This window comes from Leucopleurus acutus, assembly GCF_964270905.1.
Source record: "Leucopleurus acutus genome assembly, chromosome: 2".
NCBI lineage: Eukaryota > Metazoa > Chordata > Mammalia > Artiodactyla > Delphinidae > Leucopleurus > Leucopleurus acutus.
Genome location: NC_139143.1, coordinates 64,903,848 through 64,927,143, shown reverse-complemented (window position 1 = coordinate 64,927,143; position 23,296 = coordinate 64,903,848). Strand labels below are relative to the sequence as shown.

General features: G+C 40.3%; 1 protein-coding gene across 6 annotated transcripts in view; it reads left to right on the top strand.

Annotated features, from left to right (window-relative positions):
• The window catches only part of DNM3 (dynamin 3), a gene marked incomplete at both ends in the record, with an annotated part of 577,972 nt that overhangs the window by 543,824 nt on the left and 10,852 nt on the right, over positions 1-23,296 (top strand). For all 6 annotated transcript variants that reach the window (XM_082834657.1, XM_082834656.1, XM_082834654.1 and 3 more), the window contains 2 exons: positions 2,637-2,863; positions 4,053-4,286. In XM_082834657.1, the coding sequence (XP_082690783.1) occupies positions 2,637-2,863; positions 4,053-4,286 (461 nt within the window). The remainder of the gene's footprint in view (positions 1-2,636; positions 2,864-4,052; positions 4,287-23,296) is intronic.

The window sequence follows — 23,296 nt, the reverse complement described above, 5'->3', positions numbered from 1 at the left end:
CTCAAATTCAGAGCTGTCTGATTCCAAAGAATATGCCCGTAGCCACTGTGCTATATTGCCATTTTCTCTCATGCTAAAATTATTCATATTATTTCGGAACATTGCCAAATCTGTTGGATAGTAGGCAACTATCCAACTATCCATCTATGTTACAGTTTTAGTGTGTAACATTTTGATGTGGAAGAGTTGATTCAAGGCAGATCTTTGATCAAAATGTTGAAGCAGGCTCTTACTATTTTATTTTGTGGTTTGTTTGACAGTTGCTTCTTAATTCAGATCTGCTTTAAATCTATTCTTGGAAGAATCTTCTTTTAAATTGTGTTTAATAGATTCTAAGTGATACTCCAGGAAGATGTAAAGCTTCAAAAGAGCTTAACCCAACTGATGGTCAATGCCAGGAAACTTGTCTGGTTTTGAGTTTGGAGTTGCATCATCTCTCCAAGTGGATACACACACCTCACAGTGGAAGATTTGTGCAAGCGTGCATGACTCCTTGGGTACCTGCAAGTGTGTCTGGCAGTACATAAATCTTCAAGGAGGGGAATGAAATATTTCTTAAGCCAAATTTACTATCTTCTCTAAATCTGACTTTCTTTGACTTCCCCTCACCCAAACCTCAATGCTTGAGGTGTCTTTGTTCCTTTCTTTGTTGCCCTTCACATCCAAACAGCACCAAGTCCTGTTGGTTTTTCCTTTATAATGTCATTTATATCTGCCCATATTTTCTATGCCACTTAGTAAATTAAACCCTTATCATCTCATAAATGATCTGCAATGGCCTTCTGACAGATTTATCTCTACTACCACACTTGCAAATTATTTTCCAATCACAGCCAGATTGATTTTCCTAAAACTCGCTTTTAGTATTTCACTTACTTGTTTTAAAAGCCTTGCATGGCTTCCCATTGCCAAGTGGATAAAGTTCAAGCACTTTTCCTTGATATTCAAGGCCTTGACACCTGGCCCAGGGTTATCTGGCCAAATTTACCTACCACAGCTATCACACATAAACCTTCCCTTCCACCAGACAGTTGCCCAAATACATCTTGCGTATTAGATTGCTTCCACATTTAAATCACTCCTGGTTTACAGAATATGTGCAGAGAACACTTTTTATTTCACCACAACAAAGCTGTGATTTAGCTGAATTTTTGGATTAGTAGAATTATCTACATGGTTTGATACCTTTAAAAAATAGTGAAGCTATGTGTTTTAGAGTCTTGTCATCTCTGAGTTACAAATGTAACTACAACCCAGGAATTCTGAGCATCTGACAGGTGTTCTGTTGTCTGCTTGAATTAGTAACAATTAAATATACTGGACTTTGGCCTTTCTTAGAGCCAGTGACTCTAGATAAGCACTAGCTTTCTCATTTAACAGAGAAACTGAAAAATCCAAGTTGCTTTATTTTTCTAGGCTTAAGTTAATTGGCATACATGTGCACCACACTAAAATAATGATGCTTAAACATAAATTATCTTTTCTAAGCACTCAAAGTTAGGCAAAGGGGTTAATGGAAAGAGCACTGGACTTCAAGTCAGAAGATTTGGGGTTCAACTTAATGTGTGACTTTGGGCAAGTTACTTAAACTCTCTGAAGTCCATTCAGTTCCTTCATCTGTAAAACTGGGATAATAATATACATTTCATAAGTATGCACTGAGAATTTAAATCAGATAACTTGTAAAGGCACATTGGATTTCATTGATTCTCACATTCACTTTTTTCACATTTAACATTTCTAACATGAAGATGCATGTTACACTCAATGACATCTTGGCATTCTGTTGTAGTTTAGCTGATGGTGTTTTTTCTTTCTTAGTGGCACATAAAAGACTGGTGTGTCTTAAAATCAGTGGTGTCTTAGACTTGATGAAATATAATGATTGGTTCTCTCTCCCTCAGGGCTACACAATATATGCATCCTCTCCATTCTCATCCTGCCACAAAATGCCCCTCCCCTAAGACTCATACGAATTTTTCATATTTTAGTTTGTTTTCATATATCTGTTAACTATGGAACCTTATGTCAGTCCTCATCACTGTTAAGCTCTAGAAAGCAGAGAATATATCACTTTTTTTTTGTAAATCAACTTGCATAATTATATACGATTCTGTATTTAATAAATACTCACTTATTGGTGCTAATTCCACTTTTGAAACAACACTGAAACCTGGGGTCTTAATAGTATTCCAGTGATTTTGGTAAAAGCTAGGTAAAGGGCTGGGAATACCAAGGAAGGAATAACTTGTGTTATTACATAGGTTTCTGTGTGTCATTGTTTCCTGTTGAAAATACCACTGCTTACCTCCTGGTACCTTCCCTTGTCTATAAATAAGCCAAGCAGCCTCAGACAACATTGCAGAAATGCTTGTACAGCCAACAGGCCCTGTTCTGGCGATGGTGAGGTTTGTCCCTCTTTTCAACTAATCTATGTTTTTCTTTACTGTCAACAGCCATAAAACTGAGAGGAAAACTATTATTGGCATTGGAAGGATAATGAAGAAAATAAGCGTAAATAGATGCACAATGCATCCCTTTTCCGTTTTGTGGCCTTTGTCCACAGGCTATGAACCAGTTTATCATTCAGTCACTCATTCATTCCCATTTTTTACTTTTCTGTGGTGACCTGGCAGGTTAAAGATTTCATAAATTCTGAGCTCCTAGCACAGTTATATTCTTCAGAGGACCAAAATACTCTGATGGAGGAATCTGCGGAACAGGCTCAGCGCCGGGATGAGATGCTTCGAATGTACCAAGCCCTTAAAGAAGCCCTCGTGGTCATCGGTGACATCAACACATCCACGACGTTCACGCCCGCACCGCCGCCAGTGGACGACTCCTGGATCCAGCATTCCCGCAGGTAGGAAGATGGCTCCACATCACCGGAGGCCTCCCAGCTTGTCCAGTGTCATTTTCTGAATGTGCTTCCCTAAACCAGTATGAACCTAAAGAAAAAAGAGGAAAAAAGATATTTAAGTCTAGGAGCGAGAGAGAAGGTCAGATGATCCCAACCGCTTTCAAAATCAAGCACAAAATCGTTGGAAACGCCTTATAGATTAACTGTGTGGTTTCCTTTACTTATAGAACTACTTGTTAGATCTGTGGGAAAGAACTACAGGACAGAGCTGCCAAGTAAACTATGAAAAGCCTAACAAACTGTTTATCTTAGGTACTGGCATATCCCAATGATCTGTACTGTTCTAGGGTGTGATGGCTTAGGAGTGAATATGATTTGAACCTAGTACATTTTTAGAGCGTGTCAAATTCAGAACCGGCAGATCCATCTCCTGACCCTAAACATGGTCCTAAAGTAAATCGCTTGAGGAAATTGGATCCTAAAGATTACAGGTGGGGGATTTTGAAGTGTGTCCATATTTCATTGGAGATCAAAGAAGCCTAACTAAAAGAATTGTGGGCTGACTTACATGATAACTTCTTTTTGAAAGGGCTATTTTATCTTGAAGATTATGAGTTTGGAGGAACTAAGGTGATTGGCAGTGGAAAGAATCAGAACATGTGAAATTCCTTAAAAATTTATTGACTTAAATAACTGTGTTACACATAATTAAAAAAAAAACTTTGCACTTAAAAAAAAATCAAGCACAATATATCCTTACATTGGAACGTTATACAACCATTAAAAAGAGTAACTTCTTTAAGTAGTGGAATGAAAACACAGGCCAGTTAATGTGAAGCTTAAAAAAAAAATGTTAAGTTGTAGAACATTGTGTACAAAAAAGCAATGTATGTATATATATATATATATATATAGAGAGAGAGAGAGAGAGAGAGAGAGAGAGAAGATATTGTAGAGTATAGTTAAAAAGGATACCCGGGAAAAGATGTTGGTTGTCTCCACAGAGCAAGGGGGGAGAGGAGGGAAACTTTCTTTTCACTATTTACCCTTCTATTACCGTTTAACATCCCTAACACGTGTCTGAGCTAGTCAGAAAATACTTTTTAAAAAGCAGTTATAAAATATTTTTTAAGGATGAATTAATTCCAACGGAGAGGAGGATGGGCAAACTGCTGTCGGTCTCTGCCCCCAGGTCCCCGCCTCCGAGCCCCACCCAGCGGAGACCGACGCTGAGCGCGCCCCTCCCGCGGCCCACGTCCGGCCGCGGGCCCGCACCCGCCATCCCCTCCCCGGGACCCCACTCGGCAGCGCCTCCAGTGCCCTTCCGGCCTGGCCCATTGCCTCCTTTCCCCAACAGCAGCGACTCGTTCGGGGCGCCTCCACAGGTTCCGTCTCGGCCCACCAGGGCCCCTCCGAGCGTCCCAAGGTGAGTGTTCTGCGCGAGGCCGAAAGCAGGGCCATGCTCATCGGTTCTCTTCTCATAGCCTGACAGACAAAATTGATTTGGAAAAGAAAATGGTAAAGATTCTGTCATACACGTTTTCAGCTTTCCCTCCGGAAGGGGGATCATGGGAAGATTGCTGAGCCTGTGACACCATTTAGAAACCAGTATATGGCCTAAACCTCTCCTTTCTCAACTGGCACAAACTAAATGGGACCAAAGAAACCTGGGTCCAGATGAATGACGTTTTGGCAGCTGGTTGTAGAATTTGACGGAGACCTTTGAAATGAAAGAGTCGTGGCTGGGTTGCTGCAAGCTGTGTGCTCCCTAGGTCACAAGAGCATCACCAGCTAAGGCCTGGCCTTCTCTGTTACCAGAGGAATTCTAGAAAACCACTGACTTCAAGGAATATTATCCATCTGCCCTCTGAACTTTGACCCTTAAACCCAATATTATTAACTTTAATGTAGGCTGAGTAAAAATCTGGCTGGTTAATCTGTGATTGTTTTTTAAAAAGCTATGCATAGAAATTTTAATACAGACATATAATTGCTGTGTGCAGTCACTGATCACATATAAGATAGAACATTGTACATTTGAATAATACATTTGACATTTGTAAGCAGATTGTCAGGCTTAACTGTGAAACAGAATAACTAATAAATAAGTAGGACTTGAAATATGTATACATATAGTTGAAGCTATATTCTAACCTTCATACATTTATGGTCAGTATACTAATTAGAGATTTTGAAAATAGAGGGAATTAGGGTTTTTTCCCTCAACATCAGAAATTTAAAAATGAAAGAAAATAGCCCATACAGAAAGTTAGTTTTTTAGAAGTTCAATTCAGAGGGTTAAAATATTTGTATACTCCATGAAGAAAAACCTTACTATGCAGGTACCATAAAAAGAGAAGTGAGTTCTGCCCACCCATGAAGCCTGAGTCACCTCACCCTCTGATTTCAGTACTTACATCTATTTTGATCTTCAGGCTGTTGGGTATAATGAAGAGAAGAAGGGGCATCTTAACCCACTAAACAAAGGGAAGTGTAGGGGGAATAGAAGGAGATGTGCAATCAGAAGACCTGGTTTGCCACAGGCCTTGGGCCACTCATTTAACTGAGCCAGGAGTTCCTCATCTATGAAATAAAGATATAACAAGGATGTGGCCCAAATCATATGAGACAAGGTATTTGAAAGAGTCTCACAAACTGTAAAGCACTGTGGTTGTCACTGCCGTCATGATTTTGGTCCCCATCAAAGAGGATATATGTACTCTCAAACCTATGTATTTTTTTTTTCTAACCTCAATAGATTTGGCTTATAATTTACTTGGAACTGAGCTGAATTTCTGGTAATAATAGTAACAACAGGTAGTATTTATTGAGCTCTCAATGAATGCTAGGCACTGTCCTAAGAGCTTTGCAGGTACATTTTTGTTTAATGCTCACAACAACCCCATGAGATAGGTTATTATCTATTTTACAGACGAGGCACAGAGGTTAAGCAACTTGCCCAAGGCTGCTCAGCCAGGCCCGAATCGAGCTGGGCTTTAATCCCAAGCAGTCTCCTAACCATGTCGGGGTTTCTCCACCTCAACACTACTGACATTTTTGTTGTGGACATTGTGCTATGTGTTTTAGGATGTCCAGCAGCATCCTGGCATTTACCTAGTGGATGTCAGCTGCACTCCCTCAGTTGTGACCACTAAGAATGTCTCCAGACATTGCCACTGGGGGCTGGGAGAGAGGCGGGGGGGTGGGGTGGGGGGATGCGGGGAGAGGTTAGGGTTAGGGTTGAGAAGGCTTGAGGACCCTCCCCTGGAGAACCACTGCACTGCAGTATTCAAAAGACTGTCCCTTCCATGTAAACAAGCATAAAGGTCAGCATTGAGCCTCACCACACACAAGATTAAATTATTGTTTTAGGAAACTTAAAACTGACTGGGAAAGGGTCTGCAGTTGTGCCAAGAAGGTGTGGAGGCCATTGGCGGGGCGGGGTGGGGGGGTGTTAAGCATGGGAAGACGGGAGTCCCATACAGGAGCCTTAAAGTGGGCTATTTTGTCTGTTTAGCTATAAGAAGGAACTAGAGCAACCTGGTGGCGCCTGTCTTCGAGAATGAAAGTGCATGTCTTTGCCTGCTCGCTTGGCTGCTTTACCTCTGGGTTTCAGATAAGCTGGCTTGCCAGTACCCTTCAGAGATAACTGTTGAATGCTAAATTGATTTGTTAAGCCGGGTGGAGTCGCCCTTGGTATTTCCCAGCTCACACACACACAAGGTAGGCAGCAGGAATCGGGCTCTGGAGCCTCTGCTGGAGAAGGGAAACTGCCAGGTTTCAGGCACCTGCTTTGGGGAATTTATAGGACAACAGCGTGTTATTCAAAATTTCTGGAGTATTCTCAGGTTAGAGCCAGACTTAACTTGATCTGACCTTGCAAAGAGTCTCAAAAGTAAAACAGAAATGAGGGTTCAGGGTTAAAAAAGGAAAATTGGTGGTTTTTGCTGAGCCTTCCAGTTTCAGCGCCAGTTCAGCGCACTGGGAGGGAAATCCTTGGGGGGACGAGGGGGGGGTCACCTGAGAGCAAGAAAGACTTTGTTAGAATCCTTATGCCTATTAAAATTTAGCTTTAGATGGAGAATTCTGACCACGTAAAGTCTGTTTTTAATAAAAGCCAGGGCAGGAATCCTACCAAATGCAAGCCAGAAATAGGGTTTAAGATTTCAAAAAAAGAAAGAGAGAAAAGGAAAGAGAGACAAAGATAGAAAGAAAGAAAGAAAAAGTTGAGGGAAGCTCTTGTTGAAACTTCACCTTGTTCTATTTATTTATATACTCTCTTTTCCCTCCATGACTTGCCTCCATTTTCTCTATTAAAAACTAAAATAACTCGAAATGCCATTATCCATCATCTCCAGAAAAACAACCCTTAGGTTTCCGAGAAGGAAGTTTAATTTTTTCTCCAGTTTTTTGCTTTCTTAAAGGCCCTTTCTCCCCTTTTATCTGAAACCAGAAACTCATAACGTGACAAGACAGCACAAGCAGTGTCCTGCCGGCTCCCTGCTGGGCTTTAATATTACAAAGGCAAAAACTGAACTTTTAGAGGCAAAAGATTCTGCCACTCAGCGTGTGCCTGTGCACAGTTTTCTTCTGGATAATTTGTGATTTCATTAGCAAGTTGTGATCTTCACTTTTAAGAGCGTAGATTTATCATAACCCTATTCAGATGTAATGAAAGCACCTGCAATTGTACAGAAACCATGAGTGTTCTGCTTTTTAAAAAAAAAATGATTTTTCTATCTTTCCATTCCAATGTAAAGGACGAGGAAGGAGAGAGGCTGGTGGAGTGGTTTTTGGCCCAGTTTTTCTCAGCTGCTCAAGCTGCTCTGGTTTATGTGCACGGAGATTTTCAGTGAGGGCTAGAAATATTGCAAACTACATGCCTGTTTTAATTAACTCCTCCTGAACTAGGGGAGCATCTCTATCCCAAAGAGCCTCACCAGCATGTATGCTTCTGCCATTAGAAAGTTAACTACGCAAATCTGATTTGTGGAACATTCTCTGTTGCCGGAATGTTTGGTGTGTCCCCTCCCCTCTCACCTCTATCAACTTCTCTGAAGCGTCTGAAACCCAGTTGGAAAATCCCAGCCAGTTGTGTCCTTGTTGAGCAACATGATCTTAAACAGACATCAGTACCTCTTTAGGGGCCCTATTCGCTTACTTGAAGATCCTAATCTTCACCAAACACTAACTTTAGGGCTGATGTAGCTATTTTCGGTTACAGCTTCTTAAAATTAGCTAATTGGGAATCACAGCCTTTGACATTAACAGAACAAATTAACTGAATCACAGTGTGTTTTTCCTGGCAACAGCCGACTCTGGCATTATTTCACTCATTTGTCTTCTCCCCTTTCCTTGGACTAGGCTATTTTGCAACGGTCAAAAGGGGATAAGGGTAGGAGGAAGGGGCTCTATCCAAGGAAAAGCAAACTTCATTTACGTCATCATCCAGTCTTCTATTTAAAAAAAAATTTTTTTTTGAAAAATAGAAGTCCTTTCTTTTAACCACCCCTGTCACCAAGTCTGATGGTGTCTTTTAAAAATGACAAAAGTGAATCAGAGGAAAGGACTTAGCTTTTACTCCAGCTCATTCACATGACAGAAACACAGCATGGAAACCAAGAAATGCTCCACAGAAAGACTCTCTGGTGAGGCCCATGGTGAAACTGGGGTCCCTGCACTGCAGAGACAACCCTGGAATAGCATCAAGAGATTATCCCAGGGCCTCCCACTTATGCTCCTTCCATGACTTACGAAGTTTCCCTGACTTTACATGCACACTTTGAGAGTCTCATCACAGCCCCACATTCTCAGTAATTTACTACTCAACCAATCATGGCAAAAGGTACATCAGTTTCTCTACGTGAAGAGACAATCCATGCACTCATGTTCTTTTTTTTATAGAGGTAAAAGCCATTTGGTTCTCTACAGTTTAGCTTAATCTGGTTTTAAATGTTTGACCCTGATGCTCTTCTGTACCATATCTCTTTTACGTATTTTATATGTTGATTTAATTGACAGTTAACACAGAATCCCTTTCAGCTAGAGATAAGGTCTCCCTGTTTTGTTTTCAGCCAGTCCCCCGAATTTTGAGTAAGAGCAAACCCATGATTCTTATGAGTGTGTCTTTGCATCCCTAATATCAAGGTTTGGTGCCATGAAGGACGAAGCTGCCGAGCCTTGAAGTTGTGGGCTCAGGGTTCACGGACAGTTAAGCGACTTGTGGGACTAGCCTGTCTGACTCCCCAGCAGTCATGTACTGGAAACACCCTGACTTACTTCCTCCTCAACAGCCCTCTAAGAGTACGACTTCTTTTAGCAGCTGAGTGTCTTTGGACAAGTGATGAATTCATCTTGTGATTTCTGATTTCAGCCATGAGCTTTCTATTTTCCTCGACATCCTTCTCCTTTAAAGAACAAACAAATAAAAATATGATTAGGTGTTCTGATTTTTCAGGGAACAGTTTTTATATTTAGCAACTGGATTTAAAAGTCAAGCTAGGATTTTTACAAAGTATAATTGCTGAGAATAGAAACAACTTTGAGGCGTTCTTTCTGACTCTTAATATTTAAGGCATCTCATGAGGCTACTATGTAACAAAATTAGTTACAGAAACCCCAAATGTAATTAATAATTTGTTGCAGGTTTAACATGAGTTGTCACGATGCTTAACATATTGTAATGAAAATGGGAATTTGGCCACAAGATGCTCACTAAAGAAAAGCGTCCAATTTAATCTGAGCCCCACAATTAGATATTTCATCAAAATCATTCAAATGCCACAGTGATTCTGGTTGTAACATAATAATTCACTGAAGTGAATCAATGGTTAATGTCAAAGGTTTTCATTCTTCAGGTCTTGGTTTCATTCTGGTTCAAGTGGAAGTAAAATTAGCCTGGTGGTTTCCTTCTTGGGTATAGCAAACTTGAGTCTACTTTACACAAACATCTGCCTCCCGCCACAGTCCAGAATGACTGGCAGTCTGTTTAGGCAAAGCCCAGGAATTTGGGAGCTTTGCAGATGTGTCAAGGTAGATTTCAGATTGCCTTTCAGTTTTCAATGTGCCCCTTATCTCACTTTTCCAAACTTCTGATGGTGCAGGAGGGTACAAGAAAACGGAAAATAAGAAAGGATCTGCATGAGGCAAAGTACAAACAGCAGAAATGCAGACAGGCAGCAGGGCAGTAAATATAACAATATAGCATATACCATACCAGCCCCGTGCTAACTGGCCTTGAGTTAAGGGAACAACTGCTTCCATGTCCCACGACCAAGAATAGCAAATAGCTCTGTCATTGTTCTCGTTTGGCACTCTAAATTGCTAAGCTTCAACAGTGTAGGGAAAGCCTTTCTGAGTTTCAGGGTACCTAATCCTGCCCCTGGTTTCACCTGATTGAGGAAGACAGCCAAGACGGGAGTCTGGCACAAGAGCCACTGACCAGTGAAAAACGCACGGCCAATAATTGTTATTCTTCCTGCAGCCACTCAGCAGCAAACTGTCACCAGTTGGAATCTGCTGAATGTTCCTATATATAAGTTGATGTCAGCTCAGAGAAAAGAATTCTACCCAGTGTAAGCAGACCCACAGTCTTGCAGACGCACACAAGCTAGTACTTCTGTTTCATCACTGCCCTCTTTTGTCTCCCTCACTGTAAGAAAAGAATGATTTTACAGGGAAAATCTTCATTTTCAGGCAGTTGTGGTCATATGACATGTTTTTCAATGACTTGAGAGATTCATGGCACAACATGATCCATGGCTCTTTCACCTCTAAATTTTATATAAGCAGCAAACTCCAAGAATGAGCTGCTGGATGCCTCTTCCTCCCTCTGACTTATCAGCTACGAGGAGAAATTAGAAGTGAAATTTAGCTTACCGGAGCTGCTTTAGCCGATAGCCAGGAAATTAAACATGAAAATGTGAATGCTGCATCTTTCTCTCAGAATGTGCTTTACATGCCTCCCTCCAGCAGAATGAGAAAGGAGCTGAGGATTTAACTGAGGGTTTGACGGCTTTTGTCTGCTTGTCATAACTTTACTGCTGCTTAAACATAGAATTTTTAAATGTACAATGTTAAAACCTTTAGCTTACTCTAGCCAACATATTGTAACTATTGTCTAAGGGAACCTCTGAATCGAAACACATATTTACACCCTTTAGTTGCCAAATGAAATCCACCTGGCTTACCCAATGCTGTTTCCCAAAGAATATTACACTTTTGGTCTGACCAGTATTTTTAAATGCAGGGGACCAGGGGGCCGGGGTGTTGCAAATGCATTGGGTTTGCAAGAATCTGCATGTGTCTTGATGCCACATTACCGGTACTTAGGTGAAGTTTAGATCATATGGCAACTCTGACCAGAAATAGAATTCCTACTGAGGGCAAAGTCCAAAGCCACAAGGAACTGAGGCAGCCTCATCATGGCACAGTACTTTCTTTTCTTTCTGGCTACTTTTCAGGCGTCAGAGCCACATGATAGGCAAACCTGCAAATAACAAGTGCTCTAATTTCTGAAATTATTTTTTAACCATTCCCATGAACACCAGGAAATGTCCACTCCTGTTTTCCAGTCAAAATTATCTGCTCACATGAATTCTAGAAAGAACACATTCCATCCAAGGATCAGGAAAAAAATCCTTAATCAAAATGGCAAATAGCAAAATTCTCAATCATTCATGGTCAATGACAAGGCCAGACCTTCTTGATTTTAATTGCTCAGACACGTGGAGAATTCCAAATCTTTGTGACGTCAGCATTTTCCCCCATTGGGATTAGTTTAAACATTGAAAAACAGGATAATACTGTTCTTGCTGCTATTATGGGAACCCAGTAAATATGCAAGTTAATATAAAATTTAGAAATATGCTTCATCCCTTTCCTATTTTTTTTGTTTGTTTTGTTTTGTTTTTTGTAGAAAGGCTAATGAACCAACTGAGACAGAGAATAAGCTAAAGGCTAGATAACCACCAACTAGATATACCACCACAAGTGAATCCCCAAGCTTCTGTGGCAATGTTGAAAACCAAGGGAAAGGAGGCCTCAGGTGGCTTTGAATATGATTTCGAAAATAATCTTATTTTACAATCAAATATGCCAGTTGCCTCCACCATGTAAATACTACCTGTATTAGGTTTCAGATTTTCATGATCAGCCTTATCTAAATTTCAGTGAATTTTGCATTCATCTAGAATGAGACCTTTTATGAGAGTAGGAGACAGGAAAGCCTTTTCCAAGGTATTTTGCAGCCCAAGAACCTAAAATGGAATTATTCCACTTGGGAATGGATAATTATGTAAGATATATTCTGTACCACGTGTATTTTTTTAACTTTGTATTAGGATTACTCTCAAAGCCAGTTTTAAAAGTGAATGAAGTTTTTCCCTCAAATAAATCTCCTAGTCTCGTGTTCAAGGGTCTCCGCCAGAAAGTCTGCACACTGCTTTGCCTTTAGACCACCATTCATGGAGGAAAGCTATAAAAACTGAGGAAAACACCTACTTATTTTTAAAACAACTAGAATTTCTTCTTGCTTCTTAGTAGTATTGGAAAATATTTTAATAACTAAAATAATAAAACTTCATGTGAGGCCAATTCTACATTAATTATTGCCTCTTGGGGTGGAAAATTAAGGAAACATTAGTAAATGTGTTAACTAGAGAAACCACTGCACTAATTTCCCTGCATGTATCTGGGTCTAAGGTCACAATAAAATCCATACTGTACATAGCCCTTAAAAGAAAGCAAACTCACAGTTTTAGCTCTAACAATAGTAGTATCAGAATACTCAGGACTGAAATTAATGGACCATAAAAATCCCTGTGATTCATCAGTAGAATTTGATTAACCTACTTAAATGCTCTACAGTTCAGTTTAGGGATCTGTAATGAGGGTTGTTGATATGATTGCTTGATTTGTTTTAATATTTCCAACACTCTACCCCATTACCATCTTAATACTCGAAAACTAATGAGTATTTGAAAACTCATTTTAAAGCACCGTATCTTTGAATAAACATGTTGAAATCGTGTTTCTTGCTTTTGCTTAAAACTTTGGTGTGTGATTGATGCCACCTTGTAGATTTCCCTCTTTTTTTTTTTTTACTGTACTCGCCTCCTTCAACCCGGGACCTTTTCTATTTGATATATAGTGTTTATCCAGTCTTCTAGGTGTGTGAACAACACATGGGGCACTCATACCAATGACCATTGTTACTGTGTTGTTCCCTTCCCTGTAGAGCAAGGAGTCTCAGCAAAATATTCTTGACGGTCCCAAGGAATCTTTGCAATTTACAAATACTTTCACAGTCTCCGGAGACTCTTCAGGTTTCTGTCAAAATGATGTCATTTTTATCATTAGAGTTAACTTTTCTATTTTTGTCTATAGATTTCATACCACTTATTAAAGTGCATTTTGAGGTACAAAAATATGAAGCTAGAATAAGGAAGGTAGCACTGACCGTTGTCTCCAGTCCAGAAAGCAATGTTAAATCCGCAAGGCAAGGTTTTAGGACATTTCTTTTTACTGCATTCTCATTGCACTCCTGCTTTGTACCCCAGTCCTTCTGATCCCTTGTCTGTCAGTTGGGCCCTACACCCAGTTATACAGGACAGTCTTCCTTTGGTTACTTCTGTCTGACACCTGCCTTCTAGCTGTGTTTGGCAGGCCAGCAGGATGAGGTAATAATCAGAAGAAAATGTTCTGGTTCTTTGGCCTCATCCATGTACAACATTATTCAAAACAGTTTTCTGTGAGTGAGAATAGAGTTGCTTTGAGGTCCCTCGGTCTAACATTCTGTGGTGATGTGGCGGAACAAAACTGTAAACTTTTTTGATCCCTTCTAGAATAGTGGAAATATAAATTATACCTGCCTTTGTCCATCCTCTCAGTGATGTTTACAGACAGATATATGTAGAAATGAGAGCCTTTCATTTGTAAACATTCTGGCTTTACTCTCTCCAAGTCCAGCCATCTTCTTAAGCACAGCTCCCACGGTCGTTACAGTCGTGTTTTCCTAAAAGCATATTTTGTGAACTATTTCTCCAAGATGATGGCAGTTTTTGTAAGCCAGATGCCTAAAAGACATATGGTTTTCATAGATTTTTCTGTCTAGACTAGCTTTATTTAGTGACTTTCGGTCTGAATTGGTCCAGTTAAATTTTCTGTAGGAGCTTGTATAAAATTTTTAAACGTGGGCATACCACTAAGGTGTAAAACAAAAAGTTTGACTTCTTGTTGGCGAGCGATTAAAAGGGATTGGTTGAAACTTTCCTTCAGGTTAAGTAATTCTGATCATACTGTACGCCCACTCGTCTATTCCTCTCCCACAACACTGTCCAAAATGGAAAGGCTTACCCTAAAAATCCGGTAACTGTTAAATTCATATACTTCTCACTGTTTTCCTGAGTAAATTCTTTGTATTCCAGTTGATGTATGTGAGTGTGTTAGAAAGCTCTGATTCTTTCTGCAGACTCTTTACATGGCCCAGGGGACATATGATTCCTTGCCCTTTTAGCACCGGTTTTTACAAACACAGCATTTCCCTCATTTTAAAAAAACACCCAACAAGCCACTGAGTAAAGGAGACGAACATACAGGAGTTTTCATAGTGCCTTCAAACACCAATGAAAAATTTCATTCTAAAATGCGGTTTTTGAGCCGGCATCAAAGACTCATTTAGCAACAATATGACACTTCAAGAGAAAAAGAATAACTTCTAGACTTCCCAGAAAGCAGCCTTTTGCTCCCTCTTTTGTAAGAGCTAACACCACAGATCCGTTCCCAGTTTAACTGCATCAGGACGAGGAGACTCGTGGAAGGGAGAAAATGTGGGCCGTTCTGTCTCCACCAGTATCATCACTTGGCTTCACACTAAGCATTTAATTGGACTCGGTCACATATTTGTTCACTGACATGGCAGCTTGCAAGGCACACCGCCTCTCTGTTTTTCTGTTTGCTTTCAACTTTTTTGTTTTTAAAATTTGAACTCTAAGGCATGTTAGAGCTCCTCCTGCTGGAATTTTTTTTTTTTAATCACTGGGATTCTAATTAGTAAACAGTAACTCGTCTCCATTTTCTCCACTCTGACTGATACGAGTGACCGGAAAAATACCACATGGTGCATTTAAAACTGGCCTTTTAGTTCACCGGGTATCACAGGTCAGGCAGAAATGAAACAATGGCACAACGTAAATCTTCTGTAAGTCTTCAAATTTCCTGTGCTCAGTTTTTTCTTGTTGTTGTTCTTACAAAAATAAGAGGAATTGGAAAGTTAACTTTTGCATCAGTATTCCTAATTACATATTTACCCTCTTTGAGATAAGGCCCCAAGTCAGATATCATGCCCGAAAACTTCTTGCTCTCTATCAGAAAGGGGCAAAAGGTCTTTTCCACCTTTCCAAAGCAGAAATGAATTTTACACTTTCTTATAGAGATCCAGTGTTGCCTTTTCCCTCCCCATCCTTGCTTGTTTTGCTTCTTCTCCCTGACTTGAGATGACAAAGGAATATGCATCTCAGAAGTAGAAGTTTGCCTCTCCCAGTAGCTAGTCCTTAGCACCTCCTTCCCAACTTCTCCTCCTTCCCCCAGATGTCTGAGTTGGCCAACCCCTTCCCCTGGTGCCTGGGGTGGGAGTGAGGGGAAGGGCAGGGAGAAGAGGACAGAAGAAGATGAAGAGGGTTAGAAATAGTTTTACCCCAGCTACCATCAATGGGAGTAGGTTTCTACATACAGCATGTAAGTTCTTAGATCTCTTTGGGCATTTCTTGAAAAACAGAGAGAGAGGGAGAGAGAAGGGAGGAAGGGAAGGAGGGGGAGAGAGAGACAGAGAGAGAGAAAGTCTTCCGAGGGGACACTGCCTAACTTCTTTCAATAGCCATGTGTGTGTAAATCTCTTTACAAGCCACATCCTCTCTCTCTATGTAGTTTTCTCACCACTGTATTCCTCTTACCTTCTGCTTCTCTGCATACCTTTTAGTCTTTTTCTCTACCCAACTTATCTGTCGTCAGTGATACAGTACAGAAGCTAAAATATAAAAATTAATCTCAGAAGTAATGCTTTTTAGGAATCATATTTTAAAACAACTAAAAGCCCTCCAAAAGTTATTTGTTTTATGAATTAGGACTTGGAGCAAAACAAGTAATTTTGCCACTTGTGCTAAAGAATATGACAATACTTGATTTCTCAAACTGACAGTACTTTTTCTAGCTTTTTTTCCCTTCATACATACTATCTCCTATTCCTGGAATGCCCGTCCCCTCAACTTGTTTTGTTTTCTTCAAGTCCTTCCAATCCTCCAACCTCTTTCCATCCCCAGGCTAAGACTCCAGGTGTCCCTGAAACTCTTGAGGCATAATCCTGCCGTAGCACTTACCCAACTGTGGACACTGTTTACTTGTCTCTCTTCCCAGCTCAAGTAGAAACTCCTGGGCAGCGACAGTCTTTATTTCTGTACCTCTAACTCTTAATACAGCACCTAGCACATAAACAGGGCTTATTGAGGTAATGAGAGAAAACAAAATGTGTTGATGTTTGGTGTTTAATCAAAGTTTATTTTTAGAATTAGCCCAATATTTAGTGTATTTTAAGAAACAATTTAAACACACTTTCTCTCTTGTTCTGTTCTGTTGAAAACCTTGCCTGGCTAATTCTTTTTACAGCTCATAAACTGAGCAGATTTAATGTGGGTAAATCATCCCTTAAGCTGCCTTTTTGCTGCAGCCACAGAAGTGGGTTTATCAGTACCATCCTTACGGGTGAAATCCAAGTCAGATATTTAAAATAAAGTAAGGAAAGTGTGGCAAGGTAGGTTATGTTAGCATTTATCTTAGAGACTAAGTTATACAGTATACTATATGTTTGCATCATCAAATAAAAACTGTGGACTGTTTTTCTCCTTATGTTCTTATTTCAAAGTCTATCAATTGATTCATACTTTCCCAACAGCATACATTATAAAATCGTGGGTTCATTTTCACAGGGGAAAGAAATGCTGGCTCTAAAATGTAGCAAGAATCATATTAGAGAATTTTTTGAATCCTTTAAATGGACTCCAAGTTCTCTGTTCTTTCCAACATCTACTGTAAACTATTCTTGGACAGTATCGGCTTATTCTGTTACTAAAGCTAAAAGGCCAAAAATATGCTGGATAGCATCCTATAGTATTTTTGATAATAAATTACAAAATATTATCTTCCATGTGGACAAAATCATGACTGCTTATAGCATTTTTCTGAACTTATTAGCCTTAGATTTTTTAGACGTGTAAAACCTGTTTTTTGAATAAATGCTCAAATCAAGAAGCAAAGCACAACACAATGCTGAAATTTAAAATGCTGTGTCCCATAACCTGTTCTCTTAGAGCAGACATTAGCAAGAGGAAGTCCTGGGTCATAGTTAGTTACCTTTCCATTTCACCGGGAGGTGTGCTCCTGTCTGATTTATCCTTGGGGATGTTCACTCATTCATGTTCTTGAACTTCTGGTTGGGACACTGCCCCCTGCAGGTGCTGTGGAAGGCTGCAGGCAGGGTAAGGAGTAATCTCAGGTTTTAGGAAAGTTTATAACGTTGTTCAGATGCCTTAAACTTTGAAAAATGATGCAAGGATTAAGTAATTCAAGGGGGTCGTGGAGAAGAAAGGCGTTTCAGTTCCTGGGAAGGAGATAACTATGGGCATCTCCCAACTCAACTGATTCTGACGCCACCAGAGCCATTTTTGCCTGGAGCCACTCTAGAGCCGAACGCAGCAGAGTGCACTGTGGGAGGCTCTCTTAACAATTTTAGAAAACTCAGAAGCAGTTTTTGCTTTTTTTCTCTTTTGTTTTCTAAGAAATCCGTCCAATGTAGCCCTCAAAAAGAAGGTGCCTTACTTCTTGTGCTTAGGTAGAGAAAAACCTTCATTATTTTTGAGGGGGGGGGGATCTGTTTCATCAATAAAATTAAAAAGTTGTGCAACGGCTTCCCTGGTGGCGCAGTGGCTGAGAGTCCGCCTGCTGATGCAGGGGACACGGGTTCGTGCCCCGGTCTGGGAAGATCCCACATGCCGCAGAGCGGCTGGGCCCGTGAGCCGTGGCCGCTGAGCCTGCGCGTCCGGAGCCTGTGCTCCGCAGCGGGAGAGGCCACAACAGTGAGAGGCCCGCGTACCACCAAAAAAAATAAATAAAGTTGTGCAAGTTGGTATTAGATTCACATGGCTCCTAGAAACCTGAGATGTATAACTCTCTCATGATCCTAAATGCAATTATCTGTAAATTAAATTTTGAGACAGTTATATCTTAAAGCTTCACCTATATCTAATAAGTAGAACTTACGGTATAAATGAAGCGTATTGCATATCCTTTTTTTATGCAAATAACTATCCTCTTAGGCAGATAGCATTCCCCTAGAAGTATCAATCTTTGAATATTTTTTTGAGGGTTTTCCTTTTTTTTTTTTTTTAAATTTGGGTCCACCTATCTAACTAGGTTGGATTTCAATCATACCCTCTCCAAAGATGAGAGTTTGGAATGCATGGTTAGATGTGCTTAGTTTCTATACCTACTGCCATTTTCATGAGCAAATACAAGCTTCCCTAAACAAGTAGTTATTCTTCTGGTGATGACTAACAAGAAAACTACCAGAGCATAATATCTTTGTCTTTATAAAATAAACCTAAAACTGACCCATGCTTGAGTCTAATTTCCAAAGGTATCAAAGTATTTCTACAACCATTTCTTCATCTTTCTTAAGATTTTTTTCCAGCACTTTCTCTTTTTGCTTTTACTTTACCTGGCAAGTGAAATGAATTACTAATGAAGCAAGGACAAAATCATTTATTATGTCTTAGAACAGTTTTCAAAGCACAATCCCAGGACCAGCAGCATCAGCATAATCTGGGAACTTGCTAGAAATATCTCACCCCTTTAAAAATTCTGTGTGGGACCTAGAAACCTGTGTTTTAACAAGTCCTCTGGGGAATTCTGATACACTGTCCAGTTTGAGGACCATAGCCTTAGAACATGCCAACATAACTGCCCAATAGAAAGAATCCTGGCCTGGGAGTCATGATATCTTGTTTTAAGCACAGGAAAGGACAGAGCCTGAGCTACATAGACCCAGGCTGGCTCACATACTTGCCAGATAGATAAATCCCACTTCCCATCTTGAAGAGGAATAAGGGCAGGGGCAGAAAGACCAAGCCATTTCAGTAATCAGTGTTATGCTGATTACCAGGAAGCAGGGAGCTAGAGGAAAGGTAGCTTCCATCCTCACCCCCATTCTGATGCACCCCTGTTAAGACAGTCTCCCATCATGAATACCGAGAACCAGTTAACCCAAAGAAGAGCAGATGAGAATTTAGTTCTTCCATTCTTAGAAGAGAATCGAACAAAACAGTAAGACAGCTGACCATTCTTCTCTCTTATCAGTGTAGCCAGTTGCTCCCCCACCATGCCTCCCACCCCAAGTGACCGTTTGACTTTCTTACAAAATTTGTCATTGTCCAAAATACTGCAGACGGTCCATCCCTACAGCTACAAATGCAACGTCAAGTATTACATCTTTCCCTTTGATTTGGAAGCAGAAACATAGCTTCTCTATCGTAACCATGAGCCGCCCACACACAACAGTGTTTCAGTAAACACTAAGTGATGCAAGATGCTCCATTGCAATGTAATGGGTAACTTAATGAAGCCCATCACTGCACAAAGTAACAGAGGAAAATTTGGTACAAAACAAATAACTCTGCTTGGCCCAAAATAAACTGTCTTATGAGGTGAATGTCTTTGGAAACTCTGGATGGTTAGAACCTAGACCAATGAAATGAACCTTAACAGTAAACCTTAAATGTTTTTCTGGTGTTGAAGTTGGCAAACATCTTAGCATTACTTATTAAGAAAATTCACACTGAACAACTTAATGCTTCTCTTGAATTGCTTTCTATAGAGATTATTGGGGGATTATTGTTTTAGAAATAAGATGATGCTCATTTCTTCCAGTAGGGTTGACAGACTTTTTTTTATAAGTAAAATTATTTTATATATAAATAGTGAAGAAGTTAGTAATCATAAGCTTTCATAATCTATGACACTGACACATTAAAAAAAACAAAACAAAACACCAAAACACTGTAATCTTTACTTAAACATTCTAAGACCGAGACAGTGAAGCATTTGAACACACTTTTTAGGGTTGTTTTTTTTTCCCTGAAATAATGGCCAGTTATGCTATTGTAGTTACCTAAGCAAGCTGTTGTAATTACCATCAGTCAAGGGTTGACACACTCTAGGATTTTTAATTACTCAGTACATATATGGGTTACTTTAACCTGAAACCAAGCATATTTTAAAGATGTTATAATTATTTTAAGAGAACATGATGGAAATTTTATCTTTCTTTTTCTTTTTATCATTAATTCACCACACAGGTGTGCAGTGCCTAGTCAATGCCTTAGGGACTCCGTTAAAGTGCTCATAATGGGGGGCTTCCCTAGTGGCGCAGTGTTTGGGAGTCCGCCTGCAAAGGCAGGGGACGTGGGTTCCGGACCTGGTCCGGGAAGATCCCACGTGCTGCGAAGCAGCTGCGCCAGTGCGCCAGAACTGCTGAGCCTGCGCTCTGGGGCCCGCGAGCCACAGCTGCTGGGCCTGTGTGACAGGGCTGCTGAGGCCTGCGTGCCTGGAGCCTGAGCTCCATAGCAGGGGGGGCCGCCGCGGTGAGAGGCTCGCGCACCGCAGTGGGGAGTGGCCCCTGCTCACAGAAGCTAGGGAGAGACCGCGCGCAGCAACGAGGACCCAACACAGCCAAAAATAAATAAAACAAAAAATAAATAAATTTATTTTTTTTTAAAAAAAGTGCTCATAATGGATAGGTTCTCCTGATGTATTTGAAAAAAATATTATGAGCCAAAGGCAACGCCGAGTTCTGGGATACAGTGGTAAACAAGACAAACAAAAGACCTGGCACATAGCAGAAAGTTATATTTTTCTGGTCTCCTGCCTTGCCTTCTATGTGCAATTGCCCATTACCGTTGACCTTGTTGTGTCCCATCAGCATGGTCCAAAGATTGGGGTGGAGATTAATGAGAAGTTGCTGTTTCATCAGAGTATTTCAATCTTTCTATTCTCTGTCTCCATCATGGAACTCCTCCATTCCACCTCATCACTTAATTTCTAGTTTCTTTAACCCCATTATAGACCTTCATTCTCTTATGACTTTCACATTTTATGTGCCACAGTTAAAATCATATTTGCCCCTGCTTTGACCACATTATTGTATTTTCAGGCTCTGAGAATATATTCTCAGAGTCTGACTTACAAAATTTTGCCTCATTTTTTCCACATAAATGGGATGCTCTGGTAAAACCACTTGCATACTTCTCTTATCCCATTCATCTTCCACTATGAATAATAGGTTTTGAGTTTCTAAAAATCATGCAGCATAATACAGTCCACATAGTACATGCTCAATAAATAACACATGCAATGCATAAGTGTTATAGATCACCTAGTCTGAGTCTCCTGTGTCATAGATGAGAAAACTGAGGCTTAGAGAAGTTTAGTGATTAATGATTATACATACTGGCAATTGGAGCTAGAATCCACATCTTTTGACTTCTGTGTAAACTTGCTGCCTCAAATATAAACCTCTGACAAATGCCTCAAAAGATTGCATTTCTGGCCTCATTGGACCCGCTCACCTTGACCTGGTCTGTACTCTAACCTGGCTAAACATCCTTGTGTAGGTACTTTTCAGTCATTCATTTGTTTGTCTACTATTTAATAAATATTTTTATTTTATTTTTTTGCGGCACGCGGGCCTCCCGTTGCGGAGCACAGGCTCCAGACGCGCAGGCTCAGCAGCCATGGCCCACGGGCCCAGCTGCTCCGCGGCATGCGGGATGCCCCCGGACCGGGGCACGAACCCGCATCCCCTGCATCGGCAGGCGGACCCTCAATCACTGCGCCACCAGGGAAGCCCTTAATAAATATTTATTCCCTGCCTTCTAACCACATTATACAATGATGAATATACATAATAAATACAGAATATGTCGTCTCTGCACTCAAGAAATTTGCAATCTACTGGAGGACACAGGCAATAATCTAGTAAATAAATACATAATGGCAAACAGAGTTAAGTGCTATGAAATACATAAAACTATGAAGCCATGAGGAGTGGTGGTTGGAAACTATAGGATGGTCAGGAAGTGCTGAGGAATGACATTTAAGCCAAGAACAAAAGGATCAGAAGAGAACTCAGTTTGCATTCCTTTCTGTCTTGGCTACAACCCTTGGTCAAAGCTATCACACATGCATGAAACAATTTCCAACCCACCGTGCCACACTGTACTCTGCCCCTCACTGCGATTGTCATTTAAGATCCACTTTTTTCAAATAAAATCCCCTAATTAAGTCCATCCCATTATTAAGCCTCTGGTAGAGTTTCCCTTTTTCAAGTTCAAATTCTGGCCAACTCTCTTGCCCCTCCTGTAACTGCTTAAATGCTAAGAATATATTTCTATAGGTTATGTGACTAATTGTCAAACTCCCTGAGGAAGAGCCTATGATTTACTATTTATTCCAAACATCTGCTGAACAACTGAGCAGTCAAATACCCTGTAGGTAGAGTTTCCAAGAGTCTAAATCCTACATGCCATTGTAGCTTTTTTTTTTGCAAGAGAAATGATTTACTAAAACAAACAAAAAAAACCCTTACTATAATGTAAAGATCAATGGTTATCACAAGTATTCATAAGTTGTTTCTTACTTCTAGGAGTAACTTTCATTTATTCATTTTGTCAAACATTCAGTGGCTGAATGACAAGCCCTGAGCTAGACACCACAAGAAAATGAAGATGAGTGAGACACAGCCCATTTCTAATCAGTTGCAATAAGCATATAAACCTAATTCTAGAAATATGTTGAGATTCTACAGAAGCATCAAGATAGGGAAAGGTAGGTCAGAGAAGACTTCACCAAGGTGAGCCTTGCGGGAGGAATAGCAGGTTCCAGCAGATAAACAAAAGAACATTGAGAACATAATTGAAGGCAACACCCTGCTAAACACTCTATGAAACAGCTCAAGTGGACATGACCTCTGGCCTCTGGAAACTTCACATCAAAGGAGAAAATGATGTAGGTTCAAATCCAGGACATAAGTTAAACAAATATGGCCATTTCAAATGAAAATGAGCAGTATGCTAGTGAAAGCGCAGGTGTTTTTGCATGGTCATAAGTGAAAAGGAAATTATAGGAGGATTTTTCCCAGCAGGAAATTACCGAAACATTTCAGGTGGTCATGGTAGCAGGTAGCCTTTCTGCAGGAAAAGGACTTACTTGTTTACTCAAATTAAAGAGCTAGTAGGGATTGGTTTAGTTTCATAACTGTGCCCATAAAGTATCTCTAATTACACTTTCAAAAACTGAGTGCCTGCTTAGTAATAATGAGACTTAGTATAAGAG